Consider the following 19,238-nt stretch of genomic DNA (forward strand, 5'->3'; position numbering starts at 1 on the left):
TATTACAAGAAGACAGGTAGCACAGGAGGTAATAATAGGAGGATTTGGCTCAGCATAATAAGCAGTCATCCAGCATCCCACCTCCTTGGCGGCTGTCTGCGGATTTCGCTGTCTGTCGATCCGCTGGGTACTTGGGGAGATATTCCCAGCTGACAGCTTCCCTCCCCGAGCTCCTGCTCGGTGCTGGTGGATTCACCCAGCTCTTTAACTCCTGACAAAACTCCAGCTGGTGGGATTGCAGCAGCGTGGGGCTGCGGCTCGGCCCCCGCCAGCCGGAGCCGGCGAGCTCGGCGCAGCCCTGGCAGGGACTCTTCTGCAGGCAAATGCTGCATCACCCTCCCGTATCTCTCCATCTGAAGGGGACGTGGGAGAGGAGCAGGATCAAGTGGCTGGGAGCTTAAAGCCGTTGTGGGAGTCAGTGCTGGAGCGTGAGTAATGCCGAGCCAAATTCCCCCTTCGGTGGAAAGGCGAGAGCGGCGCTGGCATTAACCAAGTGACCCCAGGAGCGGAGCAGGGCTGGGGTTGGTCCCCTGTCTTCAGCTCGGATTAAAACCTCACGGAGAATGCCCGGGATGCTGCATGTCCAGGCATTCCTGGGGGGTTTGGTGCTTATTCTGAGCTGCAGTGCTTAATGGCTTGTTGCCATGAAGGCAGCTTAGCAAGTGTGACGGCTGCCCTGTTACCCTGCCACAGCTTGCTGCTCTGCTAAGGAGGTGTGGATTTCAGCCAGGACACCAGGGTGTTCCCAATTCCCACTTTCCCCTTTCCTAAGAGCTCGGAAAGCAGCGCTCAGCCTTGCCTGTGAGCAGATTTGAGGGCCAGAAATATGAACCAAGTGCGTGAGTGTTACCTGCCTGGGATTGCTCTGCTCTGGGTCCAGGCAGGATGACTGGCATGGCCCAGAGTGTGGGAGGGCGTGTGGGAGAGGACAATGTGTCAGAGATGCTTGGTGTGGTGCCTCCACACTGATGGCTGAGCTCTGTGAGACATTTTGCCTCTTCCCTCAAAGAAAAAGGCTGAGGGGAAAGAGGATGATAATCTTCAAACGGGTTGAAGGTGGCTGTGGAGAGGGAATAATCTGCTTTCTGTGTCTGCTGGGGATTGGGCTCAATTTGCAGAGTGAGAGATTTAATTCAGGCACAAGGGAAAACCTTCTGACTGCAGGGATAGTCAAGAGCCCAGACTCCATCAGCAAAGGTTTTCTTGAAGAGGCTGGGGGTGGTTTTGATGGTTTTGCATCAGGCTGAGGCGTGAGCTGAGCTTGACAGGTGTTTTCCACTCTCTTACCTGGAATTCTGTGATGTAGATCCCCTTGGTGTCTGTGCCTTGCTGTGTATAAAGAGAGGAACATGGCAGAGGGGCAGCACATTGGTGGGAGGGGGAGGAGTGGGCTGGAAGCAGGTGGGAAAGCCAAAAATCACCGAGCCTGTCCACAACTTCCCACTTTCACCTGTAGCTGTCGATCCACTTGTCATCTCATATTTACAACCTGCAGTCCGTGGCGCCCGGGAGGCTTCAGCTGTGAGAGCACCACTTCAGCCTGCTCAGCGCTGAGCCACAAAGCCGCCCTGACCCTGCAGTGTGGGAAATTCGGCTGAATTTTCCATCCGGAAGCCCAGGATGCCGGGATGGGGGCGGGCGTGGGGGCCCGTGTAAACAGCACAAGGTTGTTAGTCATGGTGAGGTGGTCACATCTGCCAGGGTTGGGTGTGGGCACTGCACCAGGCCGGGCTCCACACGAGAGGTTTTGAAGCTCTGGGTGCTCGGGGAGCTTCTCCCGAGGCAGGAGGACGGCGTGGGAGCATCACAAAGGGGCTTGTTTGAAAATGGTAACGAGTGGGTGCTGGAGGCTGGGTTTCATGGGCTCATGGGGTGGGAGTCAGAATTAGTGCTAAATGAGATTATCTTCCTTTTCAAAACACTTCAGGGACTGAGCACGGTGCGTTCAAAGAGTCAGGCGAACTGTTGAGTGTTGCTTGTCTTTCTTCTATTATTCTGCACCCATCTCCGTTGTGCTCTGACCTGGAAAAGCAATTCTTTTAGGTAAATTTGACAATCTGCTTCACCTCTGAGCCCTTTATGCCCTGCAGAAAGGCTGAGGTTGCCCTTAAATTGCCATGCAGTAGGAAATGGGTAAGACATTATTATTATGTTCATTTAATCCCAAATTGAAGCAGTTTATGAAAGGTTTGTGCCCTTCATACTTTTGCTGTCAAGTAATTGCTGGGTGGATAAACCTGCTGGAGAGATTTTGGTAATCTTTAAGCAAAAATGGGCAATACGTGTGGAAAAGTAATGTCAGAGTTGTAATTGGGAGTATATTTGAGCTCAAAATGTCCCTCTAAATGTGAGGAGTGTCTTATGAAGCAACTGATACTGTGCTGGGTGTGATAACAGCCAGCCAAAACTCAGCCTGCAGCTCCATTGCTCGCTGCCTACCTGCCCTGCTCACCACAGGAATATACAGAATATAGTCAATAAATCTGTGAAAGCAAAATGACTCCACTCTTTTCCCACAAGTGAGACAATGCTTTCATTTTCCATGACGAATGGTTCTTTTTCCTCTTTTTAAACATGGCAATCATGCCAGCATCTCCCCAGGTGGGGAATATCTGACTGCTGGGGCCACTTTTGATTTTGTTTGTATCAGCTCAGTACAGCTGTAAATCCAGGGGCTGTTGCAGCTTCGCTTTCCAATCACTCAGCGGTGAATGAGTTGGGGGTTGGAAGCTGATTCCTCGAGGGCTGCTTGGAGATCTCTGCTCCATGGATTTGCACCAGTGATTCCCTGGTGATCAGCTGGGGATGGAAACATGCTGGGTCCCAGGGGCTCCTCAGATTGGAATGGGATAAAGCTGCCATGATCCTCATAACAGCAGAATAACCCAAATGGCTGAAATCCCTTCATCTTCTTTTCTTAGCCCTGAAAGCCTCTGAGGACTGGCAGTGAGCTGGGCATGTTTTACTCCAAGGTTGTTGGTTCAGCCTTATTTTGGGTCAGGAGCCATTGTCAGGGCAGGGATCTTCAGTGATGGAACAGTGAGGGATGGGAGCATCTGCAAGTCATAATTAAAGTTTGTTCAGCCTGGAAAAGAAAAAAACTGAGGGGACACTTCATCAGGGTCTGCAGCCTCATGAGGGAAAGCAGAGGAGCAGCACCAATTTCATCTCTCTGTGACAGTGGTAGGACCTGAGGAAATGGCCAGAGCTGTGTCAGGGGAGGGTTAGGATGGATATCAGGAAAAAATTCTTCATCCAGGGGGTTGGTGGGCACTGGAACAGGCTCCCCAGGGAATGGTCATGGCCCCGAGACTGACAGAGCTCAAGGAGTGTTTGAACAGTGAATCTGGACAGGCACCAGGTGGAATTGTTGGGGTGTCCTGTGCAGGGCCCGGAGCTGGACCTGATGATCCCACTGGGTCCCTTCCAACTCAGGATATTCTATGATTCTCTGAATTAAAGGGTCCTGGATAAAGGCAGGTTTTAAGAGATGTTTCAGGCGTGGCTTGTGCAGTCTTTGCACAAATTCCTTGTGCTTTGGAGGAAGGTTTTCCTTAAGGACTGCTCTTCAACAGTCAGGGGGAGAAAGAAAGTGGAAAAAATTTTTTGCTCTCTCTTTTGGAGAGCAAAAGGAAATCTGCTCTCCGTGATGGTCAGCAGATAGGTGATCTGAGCATCTTGGGCAGGAGCCATCCTGCAGACACCGAGACCTCAGGTGTTCCCCACTCCTCAGATGGGTCTTTCCAAAGGGCAGGATGCAGGGGAATGGGGAAGGAACGTTCTGCCCATGCTGTGGGGAGAGCTGCTGCTCTGGCACCACTCTTCAGCACACCACTGATAGTGTAAAACAAACAGCGGGCTAGTTTGGAGTAATTTGGTAAAATGCTGTCGCCTGGCAGGGAACCAAAATACTGCTTAAATCAGGATAAACACAGTCTGGATTCTACTCTCATTTTCCATTCCCAGTCTGCTGTGGACTTATTTTATTTTAGCTATGTGTAAATCTTACCACATTTTCCTGCAAGGTGCTCAGCTGGGAAGCTGCAAGGGATGAGGGCAGTGAGCTTCCAAGTCAGTTATGGAATCTGAACGGGTTGTTCTCTATGTAGCAGAAGGAAAGGGCAATTCCAAGCAGGAGAGTGCAGGAAAGAAGACTCATTTTTAAAGTAGTTACAGAGCATATGTCCCTATGGTAAAATAATGCCAGTAATGGCAATAGTGGTAGTAGTAACAATGATTATTATGATAATGATAATAATTGTAAGTTCCATGGCAGAGGCAGCTCCAGAACAGGAGCAGCTCTAGCAGCTCCTGTAATTGTCCCTAATATTTAATTTTTATAATGATCTCTGGATGTGTCTTAGCTTGTGGCAACCAGCAGTGTTCAGGACATTGAATCACAGAAGTGTTCAGGTTAGAAAAGACCTCCAAGATCATCAAGTCCAACCTTCAACTGAATCCCACCACGCCCCATAAACATATCTCAGAGTGCCACATCTACTCCTGATTTGTTTTTTTTTAAAACATTTCCAGGGATAGTGACTCCATCACTTCCATGCGGAGCCTGTCCCAATGCTTAACCACTCTTTCAACAGAGAAATTTTTCCTAATATCCAAATTTAACCTCTCCTGGTGCATCTTGAAACCATTTTCCCTTGCCTTATCATTATTTGCCTGGGAGAAGCAGCTGACCCTCACCTCAGCACAACCTCATTTCAAGGAGTTTTAGAGAATTAATGTTGCACTGAGTGGTATGGACAAGTCCCCTCTGCTTTGAATGTTTGTGTGAATATCTGCATTGTACCACTTCATCTCAGGGCAGTGGAGTGGGTCCTATATCATTTGATTTTCCAGGGCTGACACGGGGAGATTGAGGTCTGCTTTTTCCCGCAGTGCCTGTGTCAGTGCTGCTGCACGAGATTAAAGTTCACTTGTGCCCCTGTTTTCTCAGAGGCAAAGAGCTCCTGCCCATGGAGGAATTGGCCATTTATATTATTGCCAGCTTCATTGTTGAAAATGGTTTTATTTCTTTTCTCTGTGCTTTAAAGTGAAAGGCTGGAACAGAATGATTTTTCCATATGCATGCAAAGCAAAGGTTTAAAACCCAGACATAACATCTGACCAGCTCACAAAGAGTTAAGCCAAAAGCTCTCTCCTGTTTCTCCTCCATCCTTCCCAATAGGTCTCCAGCAGCAGAGAATAAGGTGCTGGTGCTTGATTGTTGTGACACAGCCCTAGGAATCCTCCCAAAAGCATTTGCCCACGGCAGGAATCTAAGCTGAATTAAGCTTTGGAAAAGACATGGATGGACAGTATTATTCCCTTCCATGTCCAGGGGATCAAAATAGGCCTCTGAGAAGATAAAGCCAGTGTTTGCCACCTAAATCAGATCAGCTGAGAGCCCTTTGAAAAGATTGGCTTAAGTGATGGAGCTGTGTGTCCAGAGCTGACCTGTGGGTGAGCTGGGAGCAGACCCAGCTCTCCTCCCTGGTGTCCCCTGGCTCCTCACGCTGCTTCCCAGCCCACGGCTGGCAGAGGGATGCAGGGTGGCTCAAGGATCTTCATCAGAGCTCCACAAAACCGGGATTTCAGTAGCTTGGCTGAGCGAGGTGCAGTCGGAAAGAAACAAACAAAGCGAATAAAGCTCTGAGTGTTTTAAAGAATGAAACACTCTTTGAGTTTAAAAGAGTGAAAGGTGAAAACATTTGGGAACAGCTGTCTGGTGAGGAGGAGAGCGATCCTCAGCATCAATATGGGCCTGATCCATCCATCCTTGACATCAGGACTGGACATTGAGGCACTGGGAGAGCAGCCTGGGAGTTCCAGCCTGGCAGTGAGCATTGCTGACTGGCAGGTACATAATGCCCACTGTTAACTCCTGTAATCCCCCTGCTAGCCTGGAGGAAATTATCCTGACAATTCCCATTAAGGAGAGGCTGAGTGACCACTCCTCTGCCCTGAAAACTTCTCCAAAGCTGTTGACTAAAAGCAAATTGTCACGTTATATCTTGTGAGAGGACTCAATACCCACTGAAGAGTTAGTGATAGTTAATAAATAGTAGCGTGTTAAAATGTCTCTCTGGGTGAATTTTGTGTGCTGTAATTACACAGAATTGCCTGTTAGACTGGCCAAATAACATAAAAGGAGCCGTGAGCTCCACAGCTGTGTTCCTGATAATGGGTGACTATTAGCTTTGACGTGGGCAGTCTGTGGTTTTGATAGGAGGGAAGCAAAGCGAGGTGGAAATCCTCTGGACCTGGCTTGCAGTGGCAGGGTCTGAGCTGGGCAGGTGTCACGTCTTCCAGAAAGAAGGTGTGAAAGGATGATTTATTAATGATGCCTGTAAGTGATCTTCATGCAGGGACCTAAAAGCCCTTCTCAGAGATTAAATGATGGAGAGGAGAAGGCTTTGGGGAGACCTTTTTTTTATTTTTTAATATGTGAAGTATTAGAAGAAAGTTAGAGAAAGACTTTTCTACAGGTTTAATTCAGGATAGAGTTAACTTTAGCAGCCAGTATGGGATTGTATTTTGGGTTGTTGGACATTGCCATTGCTGCCATGGAATGAGGATGAGGGGGAATGGCTGAAACTGAAAGAGGGTAGGATTATATTAAATATTGGGAAGGACCTTTTACTGTGAGAGTGCTGAAGTCCTGGCACAGGTTGCCCAGAGAAGCTGTGGTTGCCCCATCCCTGGAAGTATTCAAGGCCAGGCTGGATGAGGCTTGGAACAACCTGGGATAGTGGAAGGTGTCCCTGCCCATGGCAGGGAGTTGGAATTAGATGATTTCAAAGGTCCCTTCCAACCCAAACTATTCTGTGATTCTATGGGAAAAAAGGAATATTTTGGTCCTTTCTCAGTGCTCATCTGCTTTGAGTTGGGTGAACTCTATAGACCTCTGACAAGGCTGACCCACCAAAAAATCTCCTTTCAGCCCTGGCCCAATCCTGACATCCACCAGGAAGTGCTTGTGTCCTGCTCTCCCTCTCTCCCTTTGTTGGAATCACTGCAGGAAATTGTTGGGCCAGGGAGAGAAAACTGAGCTTTCCCTTGAGCACGCCCAGGGTACATGGAAATTTCCCATCCCAACAAAGCATAAATGTGATATACACAGGGCCTGGGCGAGAAATCCTGAATCTGACCAAATCGGGGATTAAAAAAAAATCAGTGGTTTTTTGGCAGCTGAAAAGAGCACATTTACCTGTTGGACACTCAACCCTCCTGAGTTGTTTTCTCCAGCACATCTTCTGTTCTGGAAGCTGTTTGCTTCTGTAAGCCCTGCTAAAAGCATTATTTTCCAGCAATGTTACCACCTCTCTCCCTGCTTTGACAAGAGTTGTCCAACCAGCAGTGAAATCAATACAGTGTGGCTTAAATAAAACTTCACAGGAGTCATAAAAAGCCTTTGGGCCAGTGGCACAGCAGAACCATTCCCTTGCAATTCTTGGAGTAAATCCCACTCAGCTGGTCCAGTTCTGTGTCAGGAGAGTGGAATGAGCCTGGTTGCTTTGAGCCCCTGACCTGTGAGGGGAGGGAGAGGGACTTGCTTGGTCTTGCAAAGATGTAAAGGGCACTCTGGTCACAGCCTGTGGGACAGTTACAAAAATTATAAAACCAAATTCCTCTGGTTTGTGCCTGGTGGTTTAACAAGGGGTAAGAGACAAAATTGTAGCTCGGGAGGTGCGTGGAATAATTTAGGTTGAGAAAAAAATCTCCAAGACAGTGAGTCCAAGCATTAATCTGGTAACACCACGTTCATGGCTAAACCACATCCCTAAGTGCAATATCCAGACATTTCCTTAACACCTCCTGGGATGCAGGTTCCACCACTGCCCTGAGCAGCCTGTTCCAATGCTTTTCAGTGAAAAAGTTCTTCCTGATCTAGAGCCAATCTAAACTTCCCTTTGTGTGACCTCAGAAAAAGCCCTGTCACCAACAGAATTGTGTCTCTGGAATGGGCACCTGTGGGATGGGAGCTCCATCTTGGAGAATTCCCAAATCCAGACAAAGTCATCACCGGCCTCACCTGATGTTAGTGCTGGTCTTGCTCCAAGCAGCAAATTGGGTTGTAAAGCTGGAGATGTCCCTTGCAACCAGAGCTCTGACTTCATGAATCTTTAATTTGAAATGTTCAGGAAGTCAGGCTCAAGGCAACTATTATGAATAGCAAACAAATTTCTAAAACCAAACAAAGCCCAGCCCCCCCCCCCACCCCCCAGATTCCGGACTCGTGTGCCTGTGTTTAATTTCAGAGCAGAATAAACGGTTTAATTTTTCGGTGATTTTATTGGTGTGATGTTGTGCCTATAAAGACTTTGTTCAAGCCTTTCTTGGAATAAAGGATGGAAAAAGCAGAAAGAACAGCTTGGTTGTAAGGTCTGGGGCAAACTGCACAGCATTAAGAAATACTTTGTTCTAATTGGAGCCTGTTTGACCCTGGAGCCAGAGCAGGGTAATGGAAAAAGCACAACTCAAATCGAGTCGCTTTTCACAGCGTTCTGTAGAAAGCCAGAGAAGGAAAGGGAGAAATTCAGAGAATTTGAAAGGGGGAGAGCCGGAAAAATGCATTAAGAGCAAGAAGAAAAGGCAGATTACGCCATGGGAAATAGCCAAAGGAAAGGAGACAGAGAAGACAAAGGAGAGCAAAAATTAGGGAGAAAGGAAGAGAAGGAAAAAGAAGGAAGCAAGGTGAAATTGTAAAGGAAAGGAGAGCGTCCTTCTGGCCTGCCAGGCAGAGCGATGAGGTGCAGGACAGCGAGTGGCCCCGGGCAGCAGCGCTCGTTATTTCCATCCTGGCTGATGTCATTGATTGCCTCCCTCCTCCCCTGCCATGCCTGGTGACAGAATCGCAGCCCTTGCGACTCAGAACAACCTGCTCTGTTCCCCACTGGCCCAGGGAAAAGTTTTATTTCCAGCTCCAAACAGGCACAGTTGTTTTCTGTGTTTCAGGGAGTTTTTGGATGGCCCCTCTCAGTTCCTTCCTGGGACCACCTCCAGTCCAGGCAGGCAGGAATCCTATTCCTGCCCTGTCTTCTGCAAACAACCAATTTTTTCTTCAGCTGTGGTGCTGGGAAAATGCCACAGGGCGGTTCATTCTCTTACCTTGACATTTTTCTGTTGGTAGCATCTTTATTTTTTAAACCAACCTTGATTTCCCCATTTTTCCTTCTTTAAGGAAATTTCCCTCACAAGGCTGAGATCCTGCAGCATCTGACCACCTTCTGTCAGAGGGTTTAATTAGTCAGAAAAAATAAACAAATTATGATTTGTTTGCTGAACAAAATATGTGGTGGATAGAGAAAGAATGAGGGAAGGACAAAGAAACCTTAATAATGAAGGAAGAAAGCAGAATTCTAAGATATTGAGGCCTAAGTATTTAGGATTTGCTTAAGATAATGGTAAATGGCCTCAAGTTTTACCAGGGGAGGTTTAGATTGGATATTAGAAAAAATTTCTTCATGGAAAAGGTGGTAAAGTATTGAAACAAGGAAATAGCAGATTTGCTATCCCTGGAGGTGATCAAAAAATGTGGATGTGGCACTTGGGAGAGGACATGGTGTAGTGGTGAACATGGTGGTGGTGTTGGGTTGATGGTTGGACTTGCTGATCTTAAAGGTCTTTTCCAACCCTAATTATCTGAATATTCCCAAAGGAGCAAGCTCCTCTTCTTCCTGCAGCCAGTGGTTTTTGTGGTTGTTGCCCTTCCTGATGTCAAGAAAAATCCCATCAGGACTGGACCAATCCTTCCTTTCCTGTAGGATGGAGGGATGAGCTTCATGGCATCTCTTCAGCAAAAGCCTGTCTTCTAGACATGGGGTTTGTGAAAATTTTTAGGACGAAGCAGGAGGTGCAGATCAGAGTCTTTCTGGGGGATGGGCTGCAGATTGACATCAGTTATTACCTTAGAGCCTGACTTAAGCTTGGCCAGCCATCATTTGTGTGATGCCTTGTCTAGGAGCAAACATCTGAGCTAGGAATGATCCAGTACATGTGCAAGATCCTTAATTAGCTGCAGGATCTAGAAGAGGGTTATATGATGTGGGACAGTGGGTGTGGAAGGCAGTGAGAGAACCTGAGGCCTTTTGGGTCGGAGGGATCTCGGGGAGGATGTGGAAGGGAGGGCAGCTGGGGTTGCAGGGTTGGGATTTAGGGATGCAGCCTGCTCATCTCTTAAAAACCAAACTCCATTCCCTCGGTGAGCCTCGATGGTTCAGGAATGAGTTACATGTCGGGCTTTCTTTGCTTTAATGGAGCTCCTCCTCCACTTTTATCCAGTTACCCATGAAAAGTCAGTGAAATGAGACCTACTTAAATCAAATGTCACAATCGATGCTCATCCCAGGCCACCGTTTGTGCGATGTGAACTCAAATTGCCGTAAGGGCAGAGCAGGGAGAGGGAAAGGCTTGGGAAAGAGTTTGGAGCAAGGAGCCATCCGTGGCTGAGTGTCTTGTGTTCCACAGTGCTTTTGTCACAACCATGCACCTCTGCAGTGGGACAGGCTGTTGTCCACCAGGATTCTGCAGGGGGGAGAAACAAAGCTGAGGCTTCCTACAGGACGTTGCATCCATCTCTGCCACACCCTACCTGACAAAATCAGTCTTTTTTCCACATTTCAATTTGTAAGGAGCAAAATATGCAGTATCAGCACTCACCCTGCCTGAATAATGTCCAAATCCAATTTTGTCTGATGGAAAACAAAATCAAAGTGTGGATATTTTAATTGAAATTTATGTTTACCTCATTCCCAAAAAAATGCTTCTAACCTTGCATGAATATTTCGCAGGAGTAAATTCTCAGGGTGGGAGCACAGTCATAGGAGTTGATGTAAAAAAAATCACAGTGACCCAAGTCTCTGTAAAAGTTTAGGGAAAGAATCCACAGGTGAGCTGAAACATCTCTTTCATGAGTATTTTGGGAATGTAAAGGCAGAGGGAGATGCAGGAGGGATTGGTGAAGCTCAGGTTTTGTGTCTGTATCTGGTCTGCACCCAGTGCAGATCCCTCAGACCGCCTGTACTCCTTTAGGTGCCAGCTGGGTGCTCAAGCCATTGACTGTGTGAGACATCCCACCCTTAAGGGGAAAGAAGCACCCAAAATTTTTGATCAAAAAGAATGGCAGAAGTCAGAGGAGTCCCAAGTTTTATAAGTGAATTTCAGGTGGGAATGGTTATGTTAGTCCCTGATACGGTGGGTTTTGGATAAAGGGGTAGACTGGAAGGGAAAAAGGAGATGGGTTAAAGAGGGGGAGACAGAAACAAAGGAGACACAAGGAAAGGGAGAAAGAGAAATCACCAGTGCTGGCTCCAGCATTGATCCAGCTGATGGGGTGTCCATGGGCCCAGGCAGTACCTTTTTATAGATCTTTTCTCTGCTTTGGAGAGAAGTCTTTCTCTTTTCATGCAAATCAGTTGTCATGCACAGCCTCTTCTTCTAGACCTTTCTGGAAGTGGGTTGGAGCCTTCAGGGATCTTGGGTGGTCTTGTTCCACCCTATAATTCATGCCCAATTCTCCACCTTATTCCTTTGCCTGCACTGTGCTGAGTTGTGCTGATCTCCAGGTGTCAGAACAAGGATTTTTTTTCCCAGAAAAGTGCTGCCCTACCTGTGCATGGCCCCTTCTCCAACCACACCGTGTTCTTCAGTGTGTTATTACCAACAATCCTTGGTTGGCTTCATGACCACCATGTTTGAGACATTCACATTAATCCCCTTATTTTCTAGGCTTCTGCAGTCTGTCACTAGTTCTTGTTCCATCCTTCCCAGTAGCTGCTGCAGGGTTCCTCGCAGTGGCATGGTGAAGGTTTTGTTCCTCATTAATTCCCCTCAGCTGTGAGAAGTGTCCAAAATAAGCAAATAAGGAGGATTTTCCCCAGCCCTCAAAAATTCAGGGACGCTTCAGGTCTGACCTCTGTGTATCAGGATTATTCATATATTTTTGTGGAGTAACCCTGTAGTGACTATGGGCCTTGAGTAAGTGGACACAGGTTTGGTTTGGCCATGTGCTGAGCTGGCCAGGCTCCATTTAAATCCAGCCCTGCCTGATGTGTTTCACTTCACAGAGGCCTCAGTAGCCTGGAACAGAGCTGCTGTAGCCTCAGCTCCATGGCATCCCTCTGACTGGAGGTTCAGGCTGAGCAGCCTCATGCCTGCCAAAAAAACGGTGTAGTCAAGTCCTTAGAGGACTGCCTGTTTCATTCCCAAAATCATGCATAATTTACTTTCCTTTTTTTTATTTTATCTCCTGTGCTAAGCCCTTGCTGTGTCAGAAACCATCTCATCTCCATGAGTGGAGTGTGAGGTGCTGGTGCTGTGCCAATCTGATGACAACCTTGACTGGGCTCCCTGTCCTCTGCAAACGGTGTGACCCTAAAAATCGGGTTCTTGGGTGTCTGTTCTGCGTGGGGCTCTGCCTCTCTCTGCCTTCCTGCCAGCAGAGTTCACTGATGTGGAAATAAGAAAAGTACCGGGGGGGAAAAAAAAATGCCTGCAGCAGAGAGAGCCAAGTGGGATTGAGCTCCTCGCTCCTCGCTGAGGACAGGGCGAGTTCAGTGACATCAGTGTGGCAGATGTTGGGTAGTTACAGGCACAGGATGCAGACAGCACCATTAGAGAGGTTACGGTGTGTGTTTGCTCTTGATGTTGCAAGAGCTGATATTCTTTTGTATTGTCAGGAAAAAAGAACCATTCCACACCAGGTTTTCCAGCCTGTGTGATCCCCTTCTATGAAAAAAATGCCTTGTGTAATGGTGTAGGAGCAGTGAATTGATGGATGGTAGATCCCTGGGGAGGATACACATTTTGTTTTTTTCTTCCCTTGCTTCATTTCATCCTTTTCCAGATGAATGTTTGTGGTTGGTGGAAAATTTTCACCTTCTTTTCATCCTCCACCCTTCATCACCGCCGTCCCAGAAGATCTCGTTTGTAATTGTTCTGTTATTGCTTCATTAATTATCTTCCCACTCTCACACTGGATGTGAAGAGCCTGATCCTCCTCTCATAACACCTTTCACATGCCTGCCTTCCCTGGATATCAGAATTGTTACCCAGGCTTGGCACTGGTTTGTGGGAGCAGAATCAGGACCAAAACAAAAAAGACTGGGTCAAGGAGAAACAGATCCTGGTCTCCTTCCCTGTTTGTTTGTATGCACAGTGTGATGTGAAGGTCAGCTGAGTGGACGCACCAGCAAACAGGGAAGTTCTTGCCATGGAATTTTCATGGTAGAACTGGCTGAACTTATTTTTTAATGTCTCACTTTCTCTCTTTCAGAACATGGAAAAGGTGCTGGTCCCTTCTGTCACGTTAATTGTAGGCTGTGGAGTATCCTCGCTGACGCTTTTGCTGTTGATTATCATTTATGTCTCTGTTTGGAGGTATGGTTTTCATTCTCTTCTCTTCTTTTTGGGGAAAGTAACTGTCTTTTAACCTACATGGATCCTGGAATGTTTGCTCTGTGGTTTTGGGTGTCTGGTGCTTGAGGAGGAATTGTTTGGGAATGAGTGGGCCCTGCAGAAAGTCATCCTGGTGGCTTAGCTGGCATTATTCTCTCCTTTCAGTGCCAGAGAAATTAGCAGAGTGAAATTAGTGCCATGCCCTCATGTAGGGACATTGTTCCATTTCCAAAAGCCTCGTGCTGGTTTCGATGCCTTTGTGTACCCCAGGAAACCTTGTCAGAGGCGAGGTGGACACGCACAGCCTCTTGGCAGGCAAATGCTGCTGCAAGGTAATTCTTTGGGAACATCCAAACCTCCATGACCTGCCATGAAAACATCTGGCCTGAAGATCTGACAGAACTTTTCAGGAGCTTAAGAACGTTCAACCTTAAATCATCTAAATAACTCCCCAACCTTTTAGCTACTTTTTGCCTTCAGCTTCAGATGCATATGGGATCCCTCAGTACATCCCATTGCTGACAGCTCCTGTACACAGGTCAGGTGGAACCTAAAATTGTGTCATTTATGGAGGCTGAAGGGATTTTGAAGCAAAGTTTTGATGAACAATTGGCCCATGCCCCTGTTAGATACATTCTGGTGACTCTAAGCTGGAGGACCCGAGGTGTGCAAGGGATTTTCTCCCTGTATTGCCTTGAACAAGGTCTGGGTTTATCCTGCGAGATCCATGTCTCTCCTAAATCCATGGCAAACACGCTGAGACCTTCATGGCTCGAGGCCAAGCAAAGACAAATCAGAGCCAGGTGAATGTCTGTGAAACCCAAATGGAGTGGCTGCAGGGAGCACAGTTGGGTATTATTGGTGATCCTTTTGGGAGAAGGGATCAGTGTGAGGCTCTCATTTTGTGCAGTGCTTCTTCTCAGCAGGAAGGAAAGGGTAAATTCCATTTAGAGATTGAATGGAGATAACTTTTTCTTTGATAGAGGAAAGGAACAAGAGAGTAAAAACTGAGCAAAAATGCATCTTTTTTTTTTTGTTGATACTGTGACAGTGCATAGTGGCTGGTTAATTTTGGCAGCTGAAGACTGATCATGATAACGTTTATCTAGAACTCAGGTTTTTCCGTGCCTGGGGTATCATTGGATGTGCTCAAGTCCTTGTCCTCTCCTGCTTTTCCTCAGGCTGGGCGGCACTGAGCAGCGCCGGTAGGTGACTTACTGGGGTCACTGGTGTCAGGATCAAGTGGAAAGTTAGGATAGAAGATTAAAGAGCAAGCGTTCGAGCCTCACCCTCTCTTTCCTATCAGAAACAGGGTCAGGATCTGAAGCCCAAGCTCAGACATGAGGCTGAATCCTTTTGGAGCATGCCAGAGCCATTTGGAATAACCTGATGTATTTTTTTCCAGGACTGTGCTCCCCACCTACCCCTCCAATATTTACTGTTATTGAGGACAGTAAATTGCCTGACCTGTTTCAAATGTGTTCTGTTTAATTTCTCATTCCACTCTTTGCCTTATGCCTATGCCCAAAACGATCAGCAGGAATGGGAGGACACGTTTAAGGGAGGCTTGAATGGGTATTTCTGAGCTAGCCAAGGATGGACATCCATTTCCAAGTGATCCTGAGACCAGCTATATCTTGATTAAAGGGCTCTCTATCCTGAGTCTTTCTGTGTAAATATTTGTAAAGCATGATAAAGTGATCTCTAGAATTTCTCTTTGGTGCGCTGAGTTTGTTCCATTTCTTCTCTGTAGATCATGTTTTCATGTTTTCCAAACTTCACAGCATTCCCGTGGCTGAGCCCTGAGCGCTCTGTGTGTCCTTTTTATTTTAGGCATAGCTGCTGGACGTGAATGTGCTTTCCTATTAATGGTCTCAGGAACTTTGTATTCGACATTATCTCCTGGCTCCCACTTTGTTTTGCCCTAAATGTTGTATATTCTGATAGACAGCAGCTGGAGGAGTGCTTAGAAATGGAATCAGCAGTATTGTTGTCTCTAAAACACAGGAGCAGCATCAAAGTGGTTCTTTTCCTCCATGCTGGAGAGAAAACTCCTCATGTCCTGCTGCCTGATCTTGTGTGGAGAGCACTCACCAGAGCTCAGCTGTTTCGTGGAGCTTTGGCCGGAAAATTTCCCATTCAGAGCTCTGGACAAAGGCATCTGGAGCATGCATCCATAGACCCAGCTTGAGTATGAAACACTTCTGATGAATAAGCTCGCTGAGGCTGACAATCTGGAAGCTTTCCCAGAATTTTGCCCAGCTAGGGTTTGTTTGTGTATATGGGAACCAGAAAAGAAGGGAGGGTGAGAAAGAGGGAGAGGAACACGGCAAAGAAAAGAGGGGCAGAGTAACAGGGAGGTGATCCCAGCTTCGAGCTGCATATCAGGGAGGAAATTAATTTCCCCTCCTCTTTCCATTCAAAACCCCCAAATAAAGGCTGCTCCTTGGTGGCACCTACTCAGGCACTGGCATGAATGGCACGAGCTTTTTGAGGCAAGTGATCGCTTCAGACACAGCCAACTTGGCACGGCCCCGTTGGAAGCTGGAAGTTGTTTCTGTTCGACGGCTGTTGGTGGCCTGTTGGTGGCCTCACTCCAGTCCCCAGCAGACAGATGGCTGCAAAAATCCCTGCTGCAGATGGTGCATCTCTGGTCTTATTAGCAGGCTCGACAGAGGGGTCAGTGACACAGTGGGCCACAGAAGTGGAGTGACCTTGTTCCATCTCTGCACTGACTGTCCTGGGTCACAGCTGGAGGCACAATCTGTGTGTGGGCCACGTGCTCCACCACCCCTGTGGGAAAAGAGGGGGAATTGCGAGAAAAAAATTGAAAACTGGCGTGGAAATGAAAAACTGGGGGGGGAAACCAAACCACTCAGGGGTCAGGACGGGTGAAATGACACCTCTTTTCAAGCCGCTCCTTGACACACTGGCATTTCAGAAGTGCCTCAATGTGTTTTCCATCCCTGAACTCATTGCAGCTCAACAGCCTCTGGAGTCAGTGACCTTTCCATAGCATGGGAATCGATCCCTGCTATCGAGCAGCTCATCCACCAGCCCATCAGCATGTGGGGCAGGGCAGAGCTCTGTCCCTGGCAGCAGCTGGGTGAGTGCTGCATCACTGCAAGAGAGCAGCCCCAGCTTTTCTCACTCCTGAGGACTGATTGAGTGGCTGTCCATGAGCTCTCTTGCTTTAAACCCAGGAGCTCTGCCTGTGCTGGGGATGCTGAGGCACTCCTGGCCCTGGTGGGAGGTGGCAGGGATGAGTAAGTGGCTGTGTGGAGAGGGATGTGTGTACACACGGTGAGAAAGCAGCGGTGACTCAGTGTTTGTGGAGAGGAGAGGAGTCTAATGGGGGCAGAGAAACAGACTGTGGGCTTTTCCCACCTTTTCCATCTGTCTCAGCTGCTGCAGGGCTTCACACAGCTTGTGGGGATCCTCACTGGTGACCAGTGACAACACCCGAGGGAATGGCTGGAGCTGTGATAGGAGGGTTGGGTTGGGTATCAGGAAATATTTCTTAATTCAGAGCGTGGTTTAGCACAAAACAGGCTCTCCTGGGAATGGTCACAGCACCAAATATGCCAGAGCTCATGGAGTGTTTGGACACACACTGAGGCAAGGGGTGGGATTGTTGGGGTGTCCTGTGCAAGGCCAGGAGTTGGACTTGCTGATCTTTCCGTGTCCCTTCCAACTCAGGATATTCTGTGATTGTAGGGCACAGGCTGGAGCAGAAGTTCCCTAAATTAGCAGTGAGTTTTCCCCAGATTTGTGGCTGAGTACAGCATATTTTTATACGTAGACAGAATCCATGTATCAGTAGAGGGGTAGCAAGGCAGCACCCTGGAGTAGCTCTGTCTTTGCTGCAGATGTGGTTTTGGGCAAAACCCACCAATTTCTATGGGTTTTGTTCTCCCTCTGATACAAATTCCTGACTTCTTTAGCCAGAGGGTCTGGAGAGGAATGGTGATTTCTTTCTGTGGAGCATCCTGTGCTGGAGAAGAGGAAACGGAAGGAAAAAAACAAGCGTGGCAGGAGGTCTTCTTAGCATTCTGACTGAGCAGAAACTTAACAAGGAAATGTTTGGAATCCAGGTCAGGCTACCAAGGAGGACTCTAGAAGAATTGCCCAGGAATGCAGGATTGAATTAGAATGGTCAGCTGTGTTTGAAAGTGGTCAGGGATGTGAAAGGCATCAAGAACGGGTTCTGGAGGTTTATCAGCCCCAAAGGATTTCCCAGGAAATGGTGTTGAGTGGGACAAGCAGCCTAGTGGATAAGGAAGTTGAAAAGGTGAAGGTGCCCAGTGGCTTTTTGCCATGTTCTGCTGGCAAGGCTGGCTCCCACGCACCCAAATTCCTCCACAGAGGCAGAATCCAGGGGAGAAAACGCTCCCCACTGCCAAGGAAAAGAGAAACAAGGACTGTTTAAGTTCTCTGGGTGTTTGCAGATCCATGGGATGCATTGAGGGAGGTGTTTGGTGTGACTGTGGAGCCACTCTCTGTCACCTGGGGAGCTTCCTGAAGGCTGGGAGAAGGCAAATGTTACACCCACCTTTAAAAAGGGCAAGGAGGAGGATCCAGAGAACAACTGACCGGTCAGCCTACACGGCCCCTGGGATGATTAAAGAGCAAGTAGCTCTAAAGGTTATTTCCAGGCAAAATGATGGACAGGGAAGCGATTGGGAATAGACAGTGAGGATTTGTGGAGGACAGGTTGTGCCTGGCTGCCCTATTTTCCTTTTGGGATGGGATGACTGCTTACACGCACAGTGGGAAGAAGCAGCTGGTGTGGATTTTGACATTACCAAGGCCATTAACACAGTCTCCAAATTTTTGTATCCAGATCATGGAATTATTCACTGGATTGGTGGCTTTCTATCTGGATGAAATTCCTGCAGGATTTGAGGGTAGTGGTCAAAAGTTTGAGGCCTAATCAAGAACTGGTCAGGGTTGGCAGAGTGGCCAGCATTGTTTAATGTCTTCTTTAACAAACTGGATGATGTTTGACACTCCTGAGGCCACACCTTGAAAAGGTGCCCAGTATTGGATCCCCCCAAGAGCAGAGATACCAGCACATCCCAGCAAGTCCAGTGGATGCTGAGGGAGCTGGACAATGTCAAAGGAGGCAAAGGGAACAAACATGGAGAAGAGGAGGCTGTTAAAGAGTAGTCATGGAGAAGCCAGACAACTTGCAGAGGTAGGCAGGGAAAGGTCTAGAGGCACCAGCTGCAGCAGGAAAAGACCCAGCTGGATCTAAAGCAAAATAATCCTTCACCAGGAGAGCAGTTAAGTTAAGCAGTTTAGTGCTGTAATAAGTCAGCCAAGAGAGGTGGTAGCATCTCTGTTCCTGGTGATTTTCAAATCTCAATCAGATGAGACCATGAGAAACCTGATCTGACTTTGAAATCAGTCTTTTTTTGGGCATAGGATTGGACTGGAAACTTGAGAGGGTTTTTTTTTTTTTTCCCCAACCTAAATTATTCTGATTCTTTCCATTGCCAACCCACATCTTATTCTTTGGAGGTTCAGGGATCTGGAGAACAAGATAAATTCTCAGGGTGTGAAGGGAAGCACAGAAAAGGAGAGTTGGTTTAAGGGGGCTTAAGAGTGAAAAAGTCTTTAGACAGTTGGATTATCTGCCCTTACATTAAAATGCAGATTTATCAACTCATTTCTTACCTTTTTCTGACCAGTGGAGACTTCAGAAGTTCATGTTAATAGCAGTGGAATCCTAGTGTTGCTACACAGATTTATTACATCTCGTTCCCACCAGGACAGAGTCCAAATCTCTGTTTCTGCCCTGTAGCAGCTACTGACTGGAAATTTCAGTTTTACTTCACACAATC

General features: G+C 47.5%; 1 protein-coding gene across 16 annotated transcripts in view; it reads left to right on the forward strand.

Annotated features, from left to right (window-relative positions):
- ADGRB1 (adhesion G protein-coupled receptor B1) overlaps positions 1-19,238 on the forward strand; it is a 283,024-nt gene that overhangs the window by 201,752 nt on the left and 62,034 nt on the right. For 10 of the 16 annotated variants that reach the window (XM_085572623.1, XM_085572625.1, XM_077781806.2 and 7 more), the window contains 2 exons: positions 13,271-13,374; positions 14,502-14,597. In XM_085572623.1, the coding sequence (XP_085428749.1) occupies positions 13,271-13,374; positions 14,502-14,597 (200 nt within the window). The remainder of the gene's footprint in view (positions 1-13,270; positions 13,375-14,501; positions 14,598-19,238) is intronic. The other 6 variants (XM_085572630.1, XM_085572628.1, XM_085572634.1 and 3 more) reach the window with 2 other exon arrangements.

This window comes from Lonchura striata, chromosome 2, assembly GCF_050655825.1.
Source record: "Lonchura striata isolate lonStrDom1 chromosome 2, ASM5065582v1, whole genome shotgun sequence".
Classification (NCBI taxonomy): domain Eukaryota; kingdom Metazoa; phylum Chordata; class Aves; order Passeriformes; family Estrildidae; genus Lonchura; species Lonchura striata.